Below are 15379 nucleotides of genomic sequence, written 5' to 3'. Positions count from 1 at the left end.
CGGTCTGATGGTGATTTTCTATCCATTTATGTAAAGTTTTGAAGACAAAAGAAAACAATACTACATACTATTCACAGATAGACATACATAAAGGTATGGATGGTAGACTGGAAGAACAAACCTTATGTACTTGACAGTGGATACAGACTAATGTTATCATTTAACATTGTAAGAAATCTGGAAGAAATACAAACTAAAGCAGTGGCTCCCAAACTTTGCTGCAGATTAGCATCACTCAGGAACATTTTTTTTAAGCTCTATGCCCAACATGGGGTTTGAACTCATGACACCAAGATCAAGAGTCCTCTACTGACTGAGCCAACCAGGGTCCCCCAACCTAGGAATATTTAAATAATACTGATATCTGGCTTCTCTCACCCGACATCCTAATTTAATTGGTATGGGTGTGTTTTGTGCTAGCTCAGCTATCAGCTGAGAAATGCTATCAGCTAGAAATGGCTAGGGTCACTCACGTGGGCTTCAGGGACCTTCCCACAGACATCTCCTCTTTCCAAAAGAAAAAATACAACTGACCAACCCTTGTGATTCTTATTGTGACTGCAAGATGCCCTTCAGCAATAACCATCAGCAAATTGAAAAAAATAAAGGTTTAGTACTTACAGGACTGAAAAGTACATAGCATACCTGGGGCCACACAATGACATCATAGGTAGATAAAAAGTGAATACCTTATGTAATCAAGCTGGCTAAAAGTGAATTATCATAAAGAGTTTTTTAAAAATAAGTTTTAATATCAAGGGGTGCCTGGGTGGCTCAGTCTCTTAAGCATCCAACTCTAGATCTTCTAAGTTCAAGCCCTGCCTTGGGCTCTGAGATGACCACACAGAGCCTGCTTAGGATTCTCTCTCTCCCTCTGCCCCTCCCCACTCATGCTGTCTGTCTGTATGTGTAACTCTCTCTCCCCGTCTCTCTCAAAATAAATAAACTTTTTAAAAAAGCTTTAATGGGGCGCCTGGGTGGCTCAGTCGGTTGGGTGACCACCTTCAGCTCAGGTCATGATCTCACTATTCTTGGGTTCGGGCCCCACGTTGGGCTCTGTGCTGACAGCTCAGAGCTTTGAGCCTGTTTCAGATTCTGTGTCTCCCTCTCTTTCTCTCTCTGCCCTACCCCCACTTGCTCGCTCGCTCTCTCAAAAACAAACATTAAAAAAAAAAAAAAAGAATTCCATAGGACTGAATGAACTGATGAGGATGATTATAATTCTTATGACTTTTCATTAGTAACACTGTTGGTTCTTTAATGTTGTTTCTTCCAGATTTAAGGAAACCTCTTCTCTTAACCTATCTCCAACTTACAGCAATTTGGTAAAATATACTTTTGAGAACAAACTTTTTCTCCTTACCTGATCCCTCCAGAATTAGAAAACTCTCAGTGAATATTCTTATTTTTATGGCAATGTAATTATCTGTATAAGTTCAATAAGGATCTTTCTCCTTCTAACAGGACACGATTGGAAACATTGGTTATACTACCAAACTTTCACTAGAATGATGTATTTAAGACATACATATGTAGATATAATAGTTAAGAAACTAAGGTTAACTTTGTGGAATCAAGAAAGCCCCATGGAAAAATCAGTCTGGCACCCTGCTTACCAAGTTCCCAACAGCCTTACCAGGTGAGTAAGGAAGGTCTCCTCCTGGCAGGCCTAGGAACCTCAGGGTATTTTAGGAACGTCAAGAAGAGAGGAATTCACCCAAATCTATACATATTGCAGGCAAAGCCTAATGGCAAGTTTCTTGATTGGCTTCATAGTCTCAAAAGGCTTTTAAAAGTTCAATCTGAGATTCCTTATGAAAAGTTCCAGGAAAGCAGATTTAAATGTCTATATGGTCAATCACTATTCTTGCTGTACTTATGTATATAACCAGGCCTACTTTAATGAGACTATACTTATTTTTTTTTAATTAGCCTTATTTTGATTATCTCTGAAAGAAATGGGGGTGATTGTGAGAGAATGACTGTTTCAGTAATATAACTTTGTGGATATCACAAAGTTAATGGTCTCTGAGGTTTTATTTTTCCACCTCTAAACTGGACTGGATCCTGAATTCTTCTAGTTTCCTCCAATATTTGGCTATAACTCTCTAAACTAACATTTCCAAATGTTCTCCCACCCTTCTGACTTGGAAACACTGAGAACTAAAACTGCCCTTTCCCAAAGTCATGCAAGCTAACGTGGAACAACTTGACATAAACTTCAAAGAAATCACACAACAGCTCATGCATAGACAATTTTGGTGCCTGTTGCTGCGTGGGCCACTCAGAAAAGATCACCAGAGACATTCAAACTGCAAACCAGGAAAATCTAACAGATTGCCACCGTCTGCCCTCACTCCATCTGAAGATGCTTTGAGTCTGACATCTAGAAATCTTCTCAACTGACTGCCTTCAGAACTCACAAACTGGGATTATAATCTTAATCTGTCAGTCTGGAATTTCCTGGTCAGCACTATCTGCCTGATAGACCTCTGCCTTCCCCCAAAGGAAGGTGATCTTGCTTGAAACAATCTACTCTTTGACAGTAACTTCCTTGTCATGCCCCCTTCTGCCTTGCCTTTCACTTTGTACAGCTCTTAGGAGCTCCTTTTTATTTGTTAGAGATGCTGCCCAATTCATAACCATGAATAAAGCCAGTGTAGATCTTTAAATTTACTCAGTTTTTTTTTTTTTTTTTAAACAGGCCTAACTTGAGGAACCCACCTGCACAACCACTTCCTGAAATAAGACACAACACTTTAATTAAATTGAGTTATTCTCAGGACCAAGAGATTGGTTCCACTGAATATGAAACAATCTACCAACACAGGACAGGCTCAAACCTATTTATACCATGGGGCACCTGGATGGCTCAGTCAGTTTAGTACCCAACTCTTGATTTTGGCTCAGGTCATGATTTCAGGGGTCATGAGATGGAGACCCACATCAGGCTATGCTGACAGCTCAGAGCCTGCTTGGGATTCTCTCTCTCCCCCTCTCTCTGCCCCTCCCCTATTCATTCTCTGTCTCTGTCCCTCCCTCTCAAAATAAATAAACTTAAAAAAAAAAAAAAAAAAGCAGACTACTTATTACCCAAATCCGTGAACAGATTTCCAGGGCTAGCCTTCAAGATCACTGACCCATTTTCATGGCTGGACTCTTTCAAGTTTGGGACAATGGCTACAGACTGGATTTCAAACTATTGCCTGTATAATTATTTAACCCTGACTTTTAACATACCAACTATCAGGGCAGTTAACATCCTCATCATTGACTCTGGCATCACAGGGTAGATTGTCGTGTAAACCCTGACAGTGGCTCCCACCATCCCTTTCTCATAATGCAGGTGGCTGATTTAAGCCGGGATTGCTGAGGCATCCACTTACTTTAAAGATGACTATCTTGAATAAACACATAGGCAGCCAAATGACTAGATAAAGTGTCAGGCCACGTTCCCTAACTGAGACTCCTTTGTTTTAGAGTTCTTGGTTGATTTCAATAACTGGCCATTTTGGAACACTTGGTTTTTTGTTTTCCCTTTTCTCTCTTCCGGTACTTTAAGTTCCCGCTCTTATTTTTTAAATTCACCCGTGAAACCCTTGATCCCCACCCTCAAGCAGAACTCCAGGCCTGTCCTAGCTTGCTCCCTCTCTACCTGTAACCTTGCTGTGTGCTCACTGGTGTGTCTTGTGAGCTTCAGGGCTTATAAGGAATAAATTGTTTTTCTTTCAAAAAGTTTCCTGAGGGTCACTGCTAAAGGGTGTCCTGCAATCATATTAAGAACCATAAGAACATTGGTTTCAAAACGGGACAGGTCTGTGGGAAGCTCACAGGAGCCCAGGTGAATGTCCTGAAGCATCCATCTCTAACCACAGCATTACCACCGATAGGCTGAGATAGCACAAAACACGCATATACCAATTACATTAGGATGTCTGGTATTAGAAGCCAAATATCAATGTTACTCAGATATTATTTTATTTAAACTTATTATTTTAAAACATTACTATTAGGCTGAGATGGCACAAAATGGGGTGTGACTTGAGCACTGTGATTTTTTTTTTTTTTAATTTTTTTTTCAACGTTTATTTTATTTTTGGGACAGAGAGAGACAAAGCATGAACGGGGGAGGGACAGAGAGAGAGGGAGACACAGAATCGGAAACAGGTTCCAGGCTTTGAGCCATCAGCCCAGAGCCTGACGCGGGGCTCGAACTCACGGACCGCGAGAAGTCGGACGCTTAACCGACTGCGCCACCCAGGCGCCCCGAGCACTGTGATTTTTAAAAGCTCTCCAGGCAGTTCTAATATGTAGCAGAAATTGGAAACAACTGACCTAAATAAGATACTTATGGAAACACCAGTAATTCATGATTTAAATATGAAAGAAAAGGTTATACAGTTGAGTAAACACTCAACTGTTTTCTAAAAAAAAAAAAAATCAAAAATTAACATTGACGTTGACAAGTGGCATGGAACTAACAATGACAGAAGATTAGTGGAAAGAAAACATGAATTAAAAAGTCTGAGTAGTCAAGGCATTAATTCTTTATAAAAATTCCTTATAAATTCCACTCACTGAAACTTGGCATAAAGTGTTAAGTTTAAACACTTAAGAGTTAAAACCATAATATGTCAGAAATTACCTTACCTTGAGGCGACTTTTGCGTAGTGCTGGAACAGATAATGCCAGAACACACACACACACACACACACACACACACACACACACACACACACAATCACCAGGGAAGTACCATGCTAGATACAAATAGAAATAGAGTAAGAATAGGAAGCAGTGATTTAAGTCCAGCAAACATTTTACTGCGAAAAAAACACAAAACCCAATATGCAAACTTTAACCGCTGCTGAAGTTTTCAGTTTATGCATTAGGCTGGAGAAAGCAAGAACTTTTCAAAGATAGGAAATGTAAACACACTCGCTGCCAAAAACTCCCCTTTCCGAATAAGGATCCCACTATTCTGAAGTCTTATATGTAGCACTTTAAAAGATCCAAACTGCAAAAGCCTTCAATAATTGCAATTATTGATCTTCAAGGGTCTCGACTTAATCAGGATCTTTAAGTTTGGTGCCGATCAGGCGATAACACATCTAAGGAAAATGAACACAAGTGACGAAGGAGATCGAAGACATAGCGAAGATACTATTATTCCACCTAAAAAAAAAAAAAAAATCCTCTTAGAGGACCATATCAGGGCCTTTACATCTCAGTGAGTATGCATTTCTGTTTCACGGAGTCTCGGCCCAACGTCCTCACCAGCTACTACTATAGCATAAAATTAACAGACAAAGCATGAAATGTCTGAAAACGGCGATACAGAACGGTTCTCAATTCTTACCAATGTGGCAAGCACCTGGAAGAACTGCCAATCACGGACGCCGAAGATGCCGGGCTCGCCGTCCACTGGAAGGAAGATGAAGGAGTCCTGAATACCCCCTCTCCGGAAGCGGACCAGTCGGTTTCGAGAGATTTATTGCCGGTGATGACGGAGAAACGGACCACGGGTCACAGACGACCCTGCCCAGGAGGGTAGCCACCGCACTGCCGGGCGGACCTAGCCAGGCTTTGAGCGCTCAGCAGCCAGACCTTGAAAAGCAGATCAGACAGCGCGCGCGCAGCAAAACAGCCGTTGACGCGTCTGCGCACTGTACCCCTTCCGTCCCCCGCTCCGCCCACCGAGGAGCTACAGTCACACGGGAGCCGCCACTTCCGCGGGCGCGTGCGCAGTGGCGGGTCGGGCGCGTGCGCAGCCCCCGCTCCTTCCAGGCTGGAGCTTCTGCAGCTCACGCTCCTCCTCCCGCTCCCCACCCCCCAGCTCGCCGCGGCCCGGTACCAGCGTGTGGTCCCGTGAAGGGAGCCGTCGGTGCCTCGTGCTCCCGGGACGGCCGTGGTGCGCGCTTGCGGTGCGTAGCACTAGCCATGGCGATGGATCAAGTGAACGCGCTTTGCGAGCAGCTGGTGAAAGCGGTGACGGTCATGATGGACCCCAGCTCCACCCAGCGCTACCGCCTGGAAGCCCTCAAGGTAGACGGGGTCTGGCGCCCCGGGCCTGCCCCAAGTCCCTGCCCCAGCTCCAGCGGTCCCCGCGCGGCCCCAAACCCTGCTCGTTCCCCGCCCACGCGGCCCCTGGACCTCCCATCACAACCGCGGGGGACCTTTGCCTTCCCCCTCCCCGCCCTCCGCGCCTCTTCTCTTGGCTTTCTCTGCTAGCCTCGCCTGCCCTTCTCTCGGGACCCTCCGGTTCCTTGCTGATTCTCATCTCACCACCACTTTCCACTGCCCTCTCCTCTCCTTTCCCTACTTCTCTTCACTCCTGCCCGCACCAAAGCCGGATGCTTCTATTTTATTATTGCCCTAAACTCCACACACCGTAGCCTTCCCGTGGCGCACGTGCCCGTGTCGTCCCCAACACCAGCTACATTCTTTACGGTCTCCTCTGCATTAAACATTTCCTTGCACCCTCCTGACCCATCCTAGCTGAGCTTCAGTCCCTCTAGGGCCACTTTACTTGCATTCGTACTCCTCTTACTAATCCTCTTCTGTGTCTTGGGGATTTCTGGGCTAATTCTCACACACCTTCCACCCATGTTTTTTCAGTGTGTTCTATTCTCGGGTAATTTTGCGCAAAGATGAACTTCTACCACTTACTTTGCATTTTTAACAAGGGCGCTTTGGTTTCCTGAAAGTAGTTTTTCTTGAATCCGGATGCTCAGGTCCTGGGACTTATTCCTGTGTTGCAGTTCAGGAATGCTAATATGAATTGGGATGCTAATAAATTGCAGACTTATTCGCGCATCACACCATGTTATATGGGATGTGAGAAAACACTTGTGCCGCGTATATATTTTTTTTCTTAAGTTTTTATTAATTTCAGTTAAGTGCTGTGTATATTTTAAATGATGTGACTTTATAGAGTGAACATCACTTGAGAAAAACTTTACTTTTTAAAAAACATATAGATGCATGCCACAGGATTTAGAATCAAACAGTTGAGTTCTATTTATTTGCTATGAAATATCAAAAATAGACACAAAAGTAAAGGGAATACTGCAATGATCTTGTGTATACCTCTCACCTAAATTCAAGAGTTGTAAAGAGTTTGTCGCATTTGCTTTATTCCTTCCCCCAAAGTTTTTATTAATCTGTAAAAAAATTTAAATGTTTTTAATGTTTATTTTTGAGAGAGAGTGCGTGTGCGCGAGCAGGGGAGGGGTAGAGAGAGAGGGAGACACTGAATCCGAAGCAGGCTCCAGGCTCTGAGCTGTCAGCACAGAGCCCCATGCAGGGCTTGAACTCACCAGCTGTGAGATCATGACCTGAGCCGAAGTTCCTGAAGTTCCCGCATCCGGCTCTGTGCCGACAACTGGAAACCTGTTAGGGATTCTCATTCTCTCCCTCTCTCCCTCTCTCCCTTTCTCCCTCTTTCCCTCTTTCCCCCCCTCCCCCACCCCCTCCCCTTCTCCACCCCTGTGGGTGTTTTCGGTCTCTCAAAATAAATAAGCATAAAAAAGAGAAACTTTATTTTTAAAAAAAATTTTTAAAGTTTGAGAGAAAGAGTGCATGAGCAGAGGAGGGGAAGAGAGAAAGGGAGAAACAGAATCCCAAGCAGGCTCCGAGCTGGCAGCACAGAACCCAGTGCGGGGCTTGAACTCGGGAACTGTGAGATCATGACCCGAGCTGAAATTAAGAGTTGGATGCTTAACCAACTGAGCCACCCAAGCACCCTTAAAATTGAAGATGAATTTTTTTTTTTTAATCCCACTTTCTCTTGGCTCCTAAGGGAAATACTAACTTTTCTTGTTTCAGTTCTGTGAAGAGTTTAAAGAAAAGTGCCCTATCTGTGTCCCCTGTGGCTTGAGGTTGGCTGAGAAAACACAGATTGCCATCGTCAGACATTTTGGCCTTCAGATCCTGGAACACGTTGTCAAGTAAGGAGCTTTTAGATGGTACCACCAAACTCTTGAGAGAACATATCTTTATTTCTTTTTTTTTTTTTTTTTTTTTTAATTTTTTTTTATTTTTTTTTATTTTATTTTTTCAACGTTTATTTATTTTTTTGGGACAGAGAGAGACAGAGCATGAACGGGGGAGGGGCAGAGAGAGAGGGAGACACAGAATCGGAAACAGGCTCCAGGCTCTGAGCCATCAGCCCAGAGCCTGACGTGGGGCTCGAACTCGCCGATCGCGAGATGGTGACCTGGCTGAAGTCGGACGCTTAACCGACTGCGCCACCCAGGCGCCCCATCTTTATTTCTTATGGTAACTCATAGAGCTAATCTTTAGGTGAGTAGAAAAGAACAATTACCGTGAAGAAAGGAATGTTCTCCAAGAGATTATCACAGCCTCCTGAGAGCTCTCATTCAGGACTTAACTTTCCTCTTCCTCAGTTCTTTCATCCACGTAAAATACATGGTACATACTAAGCATTCTACAAATGTTAACTGGTTCTGCCAGCATTTATTGAGCTCCTGTTGTGTGCCAACAGACTTCAAGGTCTTTTTTGGAAAAATACAGTGTATAAGTATAATTACATCTCTGATTAGGCATTGTGCTTTTAATTTTTTTTTTTTAAGTTTGAGTGTGTTCCTTCTCTGAATGGCAAATCCAAAGGAGGATTTATATCACAAAAACTGAAAACCCTTCCTAACTTGAGTTTCCTATCCCTCCCGTGTCTATCATAAGAATCACCTTTCAAGACTTTGCCACAGTTTTTGTGGGATTGTACTATTACTTCGTAAGCCAGCACCAAAAAAAAAAAAAGGAGTTAGTGGTATCAACATTGTATTTTCTGAAAAGCAACTACATTTGTTGCAATTGTCTCAGGTGTATATTTGCTTTTGGCCTGTCAGTAAAATCAAGCCCCGCCCCCGCCCCCCCCCCCCCCCCCAATCTGTGCACAAACCTTGTGTGAATTTCAGTTAGTGCACCACTGCCTATTTCCCAAGGCATTTTTCTGTTAGCATTTTGGTTGGGTATGGACTGTTATTGTCCATTCTTTGAAGGGTACAAAATCAAAAGTATAGTTTCTTAGTGAAATTGCCAGAATAATATAACGCAAAATCAGAGCTATTAGAGGAAACTTCTAATGTGATTCTCTTGACTTTATGCATTTTGGTGTTCAGGTTTCGGTGGAACGGCATGTCTCGATTGGAGAAGGTCTATCTGAAGAACAGTGTCATGGAGCTGATTGCAAATGTAAGGAATGAGTGGTTGTTTGGAAGACTTGTGTTTCAAAGGTAGTTTAGACTAAGTGTAACTTCTTTAATGTAGCATTTATGTAAAAATTCACTAGTTCTACATAGGTCAAACAGCATGCTTGACAGGGCAGAAGAGATTAAACATTTTCAACAAATGAACATGATTCTTAGTTCTAAATTAGGTTGCACTTGGCTGTTTGTTTCCTTTCATTCCAAACTGGACTACTGTATGGTTCTGCCAATATAAAATATGCAGAATGAATTTGTGTCAGGAGTTAGAATATGATTTTAAACATGGTTAAAATCCATAGCTTTTTTTTTTTTTTTAAACACACACGGCATGAAAAGTTGAATTCCCGTTATTTCATTTCCAAAATCAGTGCCTTTATTCCTGGGGTGCCTGGCTGTCTCAGTTGGTAGAGCATATGACTCTTGATATTCGGGTTGTGAATTCGAGTCCCATGTTGGGTATAGAGGTTACTTTAAATTCTTAAAAAAAAAAAAAGAAATTCTCTTCAGGGCACCTGGGTGGCTTAGTTGGTTGAGCATCCAACTCTTGATTTTGGCGCAAGTCATAATACAGGTTAATGGGTGGGATGGAGCTCTGCATCAGGCTCTGCACTGAGCATGGAGCCTGCTTAAGATTCTCTCTCCCTCTCCCTCCCTCCCCCCACCACCCACCCACCCTCTCCCTCCCTCCCCCCACCACCCACCCACCCTCTCCCTCTCTACCTCCCTCCCCCGTACCCACCCTCTCCCCCTGTCTCTCCCTCCCTGCCCCCCACCCACCCTCTCCCCCTGTCTCTCCCTCCCTGCCCCCACCCACCCTCTCCCTCTCTCTCCCCCTTCTCCCCTTCCCACCCTCTCCCTCTCCTCCTCCACCCCTGTCCCACATCCACATGTGCTTGCTTTCCTCTCTAATAAAATATGAACGTTTTTAAAATCGCTTCAGAGTTATTTATCAACTTAGGATTTATATTTTGCTAGTTTTGGGGAAACTTGATGGGAATCCTAATTCATTAATTTTGATATCAAACTTTATTTTTGTATTTATTTATTTAGAGAGAGAGAGAGAGAAAAAGTGCATATAGGTGCATGCAGGGGAGGGGGAGAGGGAGAGAATCTTTTTTTTTTTTTTTTTAATGTTTATTTATTTTTGAGACAGACAGAATGTGAGTGGGTTGGGGCAGAGAGAGAGGGAGACACAGAATCCGAAGCAGGCTCCAGGCTCCGAGCTGTCAGCACAGAGCCTGATGCGGGGCTCGAACTCAAAAGCTGTGAGATCATGACCTGAGCCGAAGTCGGATGCTCAACCGACTGAGCCATGCAGGTGCCCCATTCCTGGGAATAGTTTTTCTGTGTCTTACAATGCTAGAACTATCAGTCACATGTTCAGTTGCTTCTCCTAATTCTCTCATTTTATCAGCTGCTTATTGTCCTCATTTTTGTACTCTTCACGTTGGCGCTCTTACAAAATGAAAGTCAATATGAGAGCCTTTTCACTTGGTAAAGGAGAACAGTAATGTCTTCCTTGCTCTGTGTGACAGTCATTTTTTTAGCTGATGCAACCCTCACTTAAGCTTTAAGTGGGGAAAATGATTCGTGAGAATGCAGGGCAGGTGACTCAGACCTGGAGAGCAGGTTTTATTCTGTTTAGTTTAAAAGGAAGCCTGCTGAAGTTCTGTATACTTTCACAGCCCAGGTGGTTGGTTTTTTTGTGTTTTTTAAATTCAGTCTTACAGACCTCTTACTGTCTCCTTTTGTTTTTCAGGGAACACTGGACATTTTGGAAGAGGAGAACCATATTAAAGATGTTTTGTCTCGAATTGTAGTAGAAATGATCAAGCGGGAGTGGCCACAACACTGGCCTGATATGCTAATAGAATTGGATACTCTTTCTAAACAAGGGGTATGAAATATAGCTGTATCAATTCAGTTTATTTTGGAGGGGCTCTTTTGGAGTTCATTTTGTCAACAGAAAAGAGTCTTTGGGCTCACCCATAGTGAAAATGATGTTTCTATTTAATTTAATTACTTTATTTCTTTGATCTAGGAAACACAGACAGAATTAGTGATGTTCATCCTTTTACGACTGGCAGAGGACGTAGTGACCTTTCAAACCCTACCCCCTCAAAGAAGAAGGGATATCCAGCAAACGTTAACCCAGAACATGGAAAGAATATTTAGTTTTCTACTTAACACACTTCAAGAAAATGTAAACAAGTACCGACAAGTGGTAAGGGATACCTCACCTCCCAAAAGTTCTATTTTCTTTTAAATGTTTATTTACTTTTAGAGAGAGAGAGAAAGGGTGTGAATGGGAAGGGGCAGAGAGAGAGGGAGAGAGAGAATCCAAACAGGCTCCGTGCTGTCAGCACAGAGTCCGACACAGGGCTTATTCTCAAAAATCATGAGATCGTGACCTGAGCCAAAAACAAGAGTCAGACACTTAACCAACTGAGCCACCCAGGCACCCAAACTTCTATTTTCTAATATGAGTGGGATTTTGTTTGTTTTTCTAAGTTAAAAGTTCAGCGAAAGAAAACCATCAAAAGAGAAACAGATGACAGGAAAACCTGGAACTAATTTTCTAAGAAACTCAAGTCAATGAGTTTCCATATCTATTTTAAAAACAATAAGAGGGGTGCCTGGGTGGCTCAGTCGGTTGGGCGGCCGACTTCGGCTCAGGTCATGATCTCGCGGTCTGTGGGTTTGGGCCCCAGGTCGGGCTCTGTGCTGACAGCTCGGAGCCTGGAGCCTGGAGCCTGTTTCAGATTCTGTGTCTCCCTCTCTCTGACCCTCCCCCGTTCATGCTCTGTCTCTCTCTGTCTCACAAATAAATAAACGTTAAAAAAAAAGATTTTTTTAAAAAACAATAAGAAAATTCTTAAATCAGTATAAAAATGATTAATTCTTAGCATTTAAAATATTTAAAGCCTGGATTTCTGGTAGGTCAGATGCCCTGTTTAGTTCTGGTCCCTTTTGCAGTGGAAACTGCTGGGTTTTGTTCCTCTTGACTATATGATTTTCGGTACAGGTTTACCTCACTACCTGAAAGAAGTTCCTTTGAAACCTGTTGTAAGCCCAAATGGCATAGTATGAAGAAATTACCATTAATTTATGTGGAAAATTTTTTGAGCGTTCCCATGCCAAAAGAAAACACCTCTCGTTGGCTTTTCTGACATCTTAGGACACGTCTTGCTAACAGATGCACAAAATAATCACAGTAAAGCACAGATGCCCACAGACAGTCTAAAGCTGTAGCTGCTTGACTGAGATGCTGACTGCCATTCTTGGGGAAGGAACTTAGTGGTGCCTCTATAAGGGCTTGCTCTAACAAGGCTAAAAGTTATTCTCACTTTGTAAAAGCAAATAATCCTCTTCAGATTTCTTTCAGTTAGAGAAAACAGGTATTAATGTGGGTCATTAAAAACAAAGTGGCATAACACAAAATTTTGAAAAGTGGGAAATACCTGTGTTCTATTCTTCCTGATAAGGTATCTCTTCTGCAGAAAAGGGCAAGCCAGATCTATCTTTCCAACCATTGTCTTTTTTTAGTAGAGAGCTTTCAGAAGAATGTCATGTAAAAGTTAATGTAGTACAGTAGTTCTCAGCAAAGGACGGTTTTGCCCCCCACATTGTCACAACTAGGGGTTGCTACTGGCATCTAGTGGGTAGAGGCCAAGAATACTGCCACACATTTTATAATACACAGAATTGTCCCTCACAATAAAGACTTATCCAACACAGAATGCCAAAGTATTGTGGTAAAACCCTGATCTAGAATTCTTGTATGTGTTTTTTTCACAAAATAAACACATTTCCTTCTTTTTTTTTTTTTTTTTTTAAACATTTTATTTTTGAGAGAGAGACCAAGGCAGAGTGTGAGCGGGGGAGGAGAGGCAGTGAGAGAGGGAGACACAGAATCCAAAGCAGGCTCCAGGCTCTGAGCTGTCAGCACAGAACCCCACTTGGGGCTTGAACCCACAGACTACGAGATTATGACCTGAGCCAAAGTTTGACACTTAACCAACTGAGCCACCCAGGCACCCCTCATTCTTTTGTTTTGTTTTGTTTTTTAAGTTTTATTTATTTATTTTGAGAGGGAGAATGCACACAGGGGAGGGGCAGAGAAAGAGAGAATCCAAGCAGGTTCTATGCTGTGAGCACAGAGCCCAGTGTGGGGCTCCATCCCACAACCCCAGGGATTGTATCCTGAGCTGAAACCAAAAGTTAGATGCTTAACCTACTGAGCAACCCAGGTGCCCCTTCGTTGTATTTTTAGAGAAATGGTAGATACTGACACAAATGAGGAGAAGGTACTATGAGCTGTTGGGGTGGGGAGGAACTCAGTAAGTACCTAATATATGCTGTATACTTGTTTGCACTTTATGTGTTATTTAATCCTCAAAACAACCCTGAAAGTATAGTCTCCATTTTATAGATGAAGGTACAGAGAATAATTATTGAAGATTCCCTAATGTTTGTGGTGGAACTCAAGTCCCGTTCTTTACACTAGAATGACCCATTTCCCCCAAAATATCTCCCCAAGATTTTTCAAAAGATACCAGGAAAATATTTGCATTTAGAAACTTATTTATATTGAGAGTGAAGGAGGTATTGTTTTCATTTTCCCCTAGGAGATCTGATCTGTAGGAGAAAGGGAACACATTATGACCCCTTAGATGCTCTAGCAGTCTAGCCAACATGCCCGAGCTGAGACATTAGAAACATACACTGGTGTTTTTCTTTAGCCTCAGTTTCAGTTCCCTCCATCTACCAGGCTACCACTTGTGTCCAAGACCAGAGCACAGCCAAGAGCCATCTTTTGTACCTGGAACAACTTCTTTTGCTCGAGAAGTTGCATCCCTTCTTCCGTCTCTTCTCTCTGTCCATCCCTTCACCTTCCCGATTAGGCAGTTGGTTGAATGTTAGCAGTGATCAGATGAGTAAGCTCACTCTCCCTGGCCCATGACCTGGCCCCTGAACTGGTCTGAGGGGAGCATAAAGGGTCAGAGTGGGAGTGAAACATTTTTGGAGAGGAAAGACTAGACTTGGCTATTGTTGCTTGGATTCCTTTTCCTTCTTGGGCAGCATCAGTAGATGTTGGTAAGAGGGTTCTACCCGTCTCCACCCATTAACACCTCTGCTCAGTCACTGTTGACGAAGGTTTAATACTTGTCCTTTATTAACAAGTGCATTTTTAAAAGTTGAGACAAGGAATTGTGAAACAAATCCTTTATAATCCTAAAGGCAGTGAGTTTTCAGGTACTTCACAAGTTGTTATTCCTGCTTCTCTTCCCCTTCAGCTCCCCTTCAGAAGTTTTTTTGGAAAATAATTTTGTGTGCGTAAATCATTAGCATTGTGTAATATTTGTAGAATTGGACATGGAAGGGTAAAAATCAGTTATAATTGTACATTTACTGAACAGATGTTATTTTTGTCTAGCATGTAATATTTGTGATTGTAATATCCATATATACATGGTCATAACTTGTATTTAATTTTGTTTCTTGTTTTTTCTCCATTTACATTATTTCAGTATACTTTTGCTAGGTATAATTTGTTTTTATTTGAATGTGGAAAAAATGCTCATGCTTTGTTTTAAGCTAGATTTCTTTCATCACTAGCACTGTTGATCCTTATTTTCATCTGTTATATTTCTTTGTAAGCCGTGTGTTTTGAAACTATCTTTGTGGACTTCATGTTGTAACATCTGTGTAAGCTCTTTAAGTACTAACTTTTTGTCACACTGCTACAATAACCTTTCTTTCTTAGGGGGAACATCAGCTATATGTTCTTAGTAAAGTTGTATTTTTTTCGAAGGTTGAAAGTTGAGTCTGTATTTAAAAAGTCATTATTCAAGGGACTTCATTAAGTGGGTGGAAAGTTATTACATAGCTTTTTGCTCATTAAAAACATTGGATTCTTATACTTCTTTTCTTTCAGAAGACAGATAATTCTCAGGAATCAAAGGTAAGAGCTCTTGTGGAGTTGGAAGGAGACTTCTTTGAGGCTTTCAGGTACAGAGATGCATACACCTAGTGGAGGGTGACCTCAGCCTTGGTTTGTGTGATCTTTGAGTTATGGTAGAAGGGAGTTAAAATTATAATATTTTCAGTTTATCAGAGGAGACGAAATGGCCACATGTGCCATATGG

The 15379-nt window shown here is 42.3% G+C and overlaps 2 protein-coding genes across 4 annotated transcripts in view; one reads left to right on the top strand and one right to left on the bottom strand.

Annotated features, from left to right (window-relative positions):
• POLH (DNA polymerase eta) overlaps window positions 1-5654 on the bottom strand; it is a 39261-nt gene extending 33607 nt beyond the window's left edge. Inside the window, exon 1 of the mRNA XM_047860617.1 lies at window positions 5360-5654. The gene's annotated coding sequence lies outside the window, so the exon portion shown is untranslated. The remainder of the gene's footprint in view (window positions 1-5359) is intronic.
• A 92-nt stretch (window positions 5655-5746) lies between these two features.
• The window catches only part of XPO5 (exportin 5), a 49429-nt gene continuing 39796 nt past the window's right edge, over window positions 5747-15379 (top strand). The window contains exons 1-6 of one of the 3 annotated variants that reach the window (XR_007152486.1): window positions 5747-6045; window positions 7828-7949; window positions 9144-9216; window positions 10990-11127; window positions 11272-11454; window positions 15169-15195. Coding sequence is in view for 2 of the 3 variants with exons in the window: in XM_047860615.1 (XP_047716571.1) it covers window positions 5941-6045; window positions 7828-7949; window positions 9144-9216; window positions 10990-11127; window positions 11272-11454; window positions 15169-15195 (648 nt within the window). In the remaining variant the exon portion in view is untranslated. The remainder of the gene's footprint in view (window positions 6046-7827; window positions 7950-9143; window positions 9217-10989; window positions 11128-11271; window positions 11455-15168; window positions 15196-15379) is intronic. The other 2 variants (XM_047860615.1, XM_047860616.1) reach the window with 2 other exon arrangements.

Source organism: Prionailurus viverrinus, chromosome B2 (genome assembly GCF_022837055.1).
Source record: "Prionailurus viverrinus isolate Anna chromosome B2, UM_Priviv_1.0, whole genome shotgun sequence".
In the NCBI taxonomy this organism is placed as follows: Eukaryota; Metazoa; Chordata; class Mammalia; order Carnivora; family Felidae; genus Prionailurus; species Prionailurus viverrinus.
This window is presented reverse-complemented; position numbering and strand designations above follow the sequence as displayed.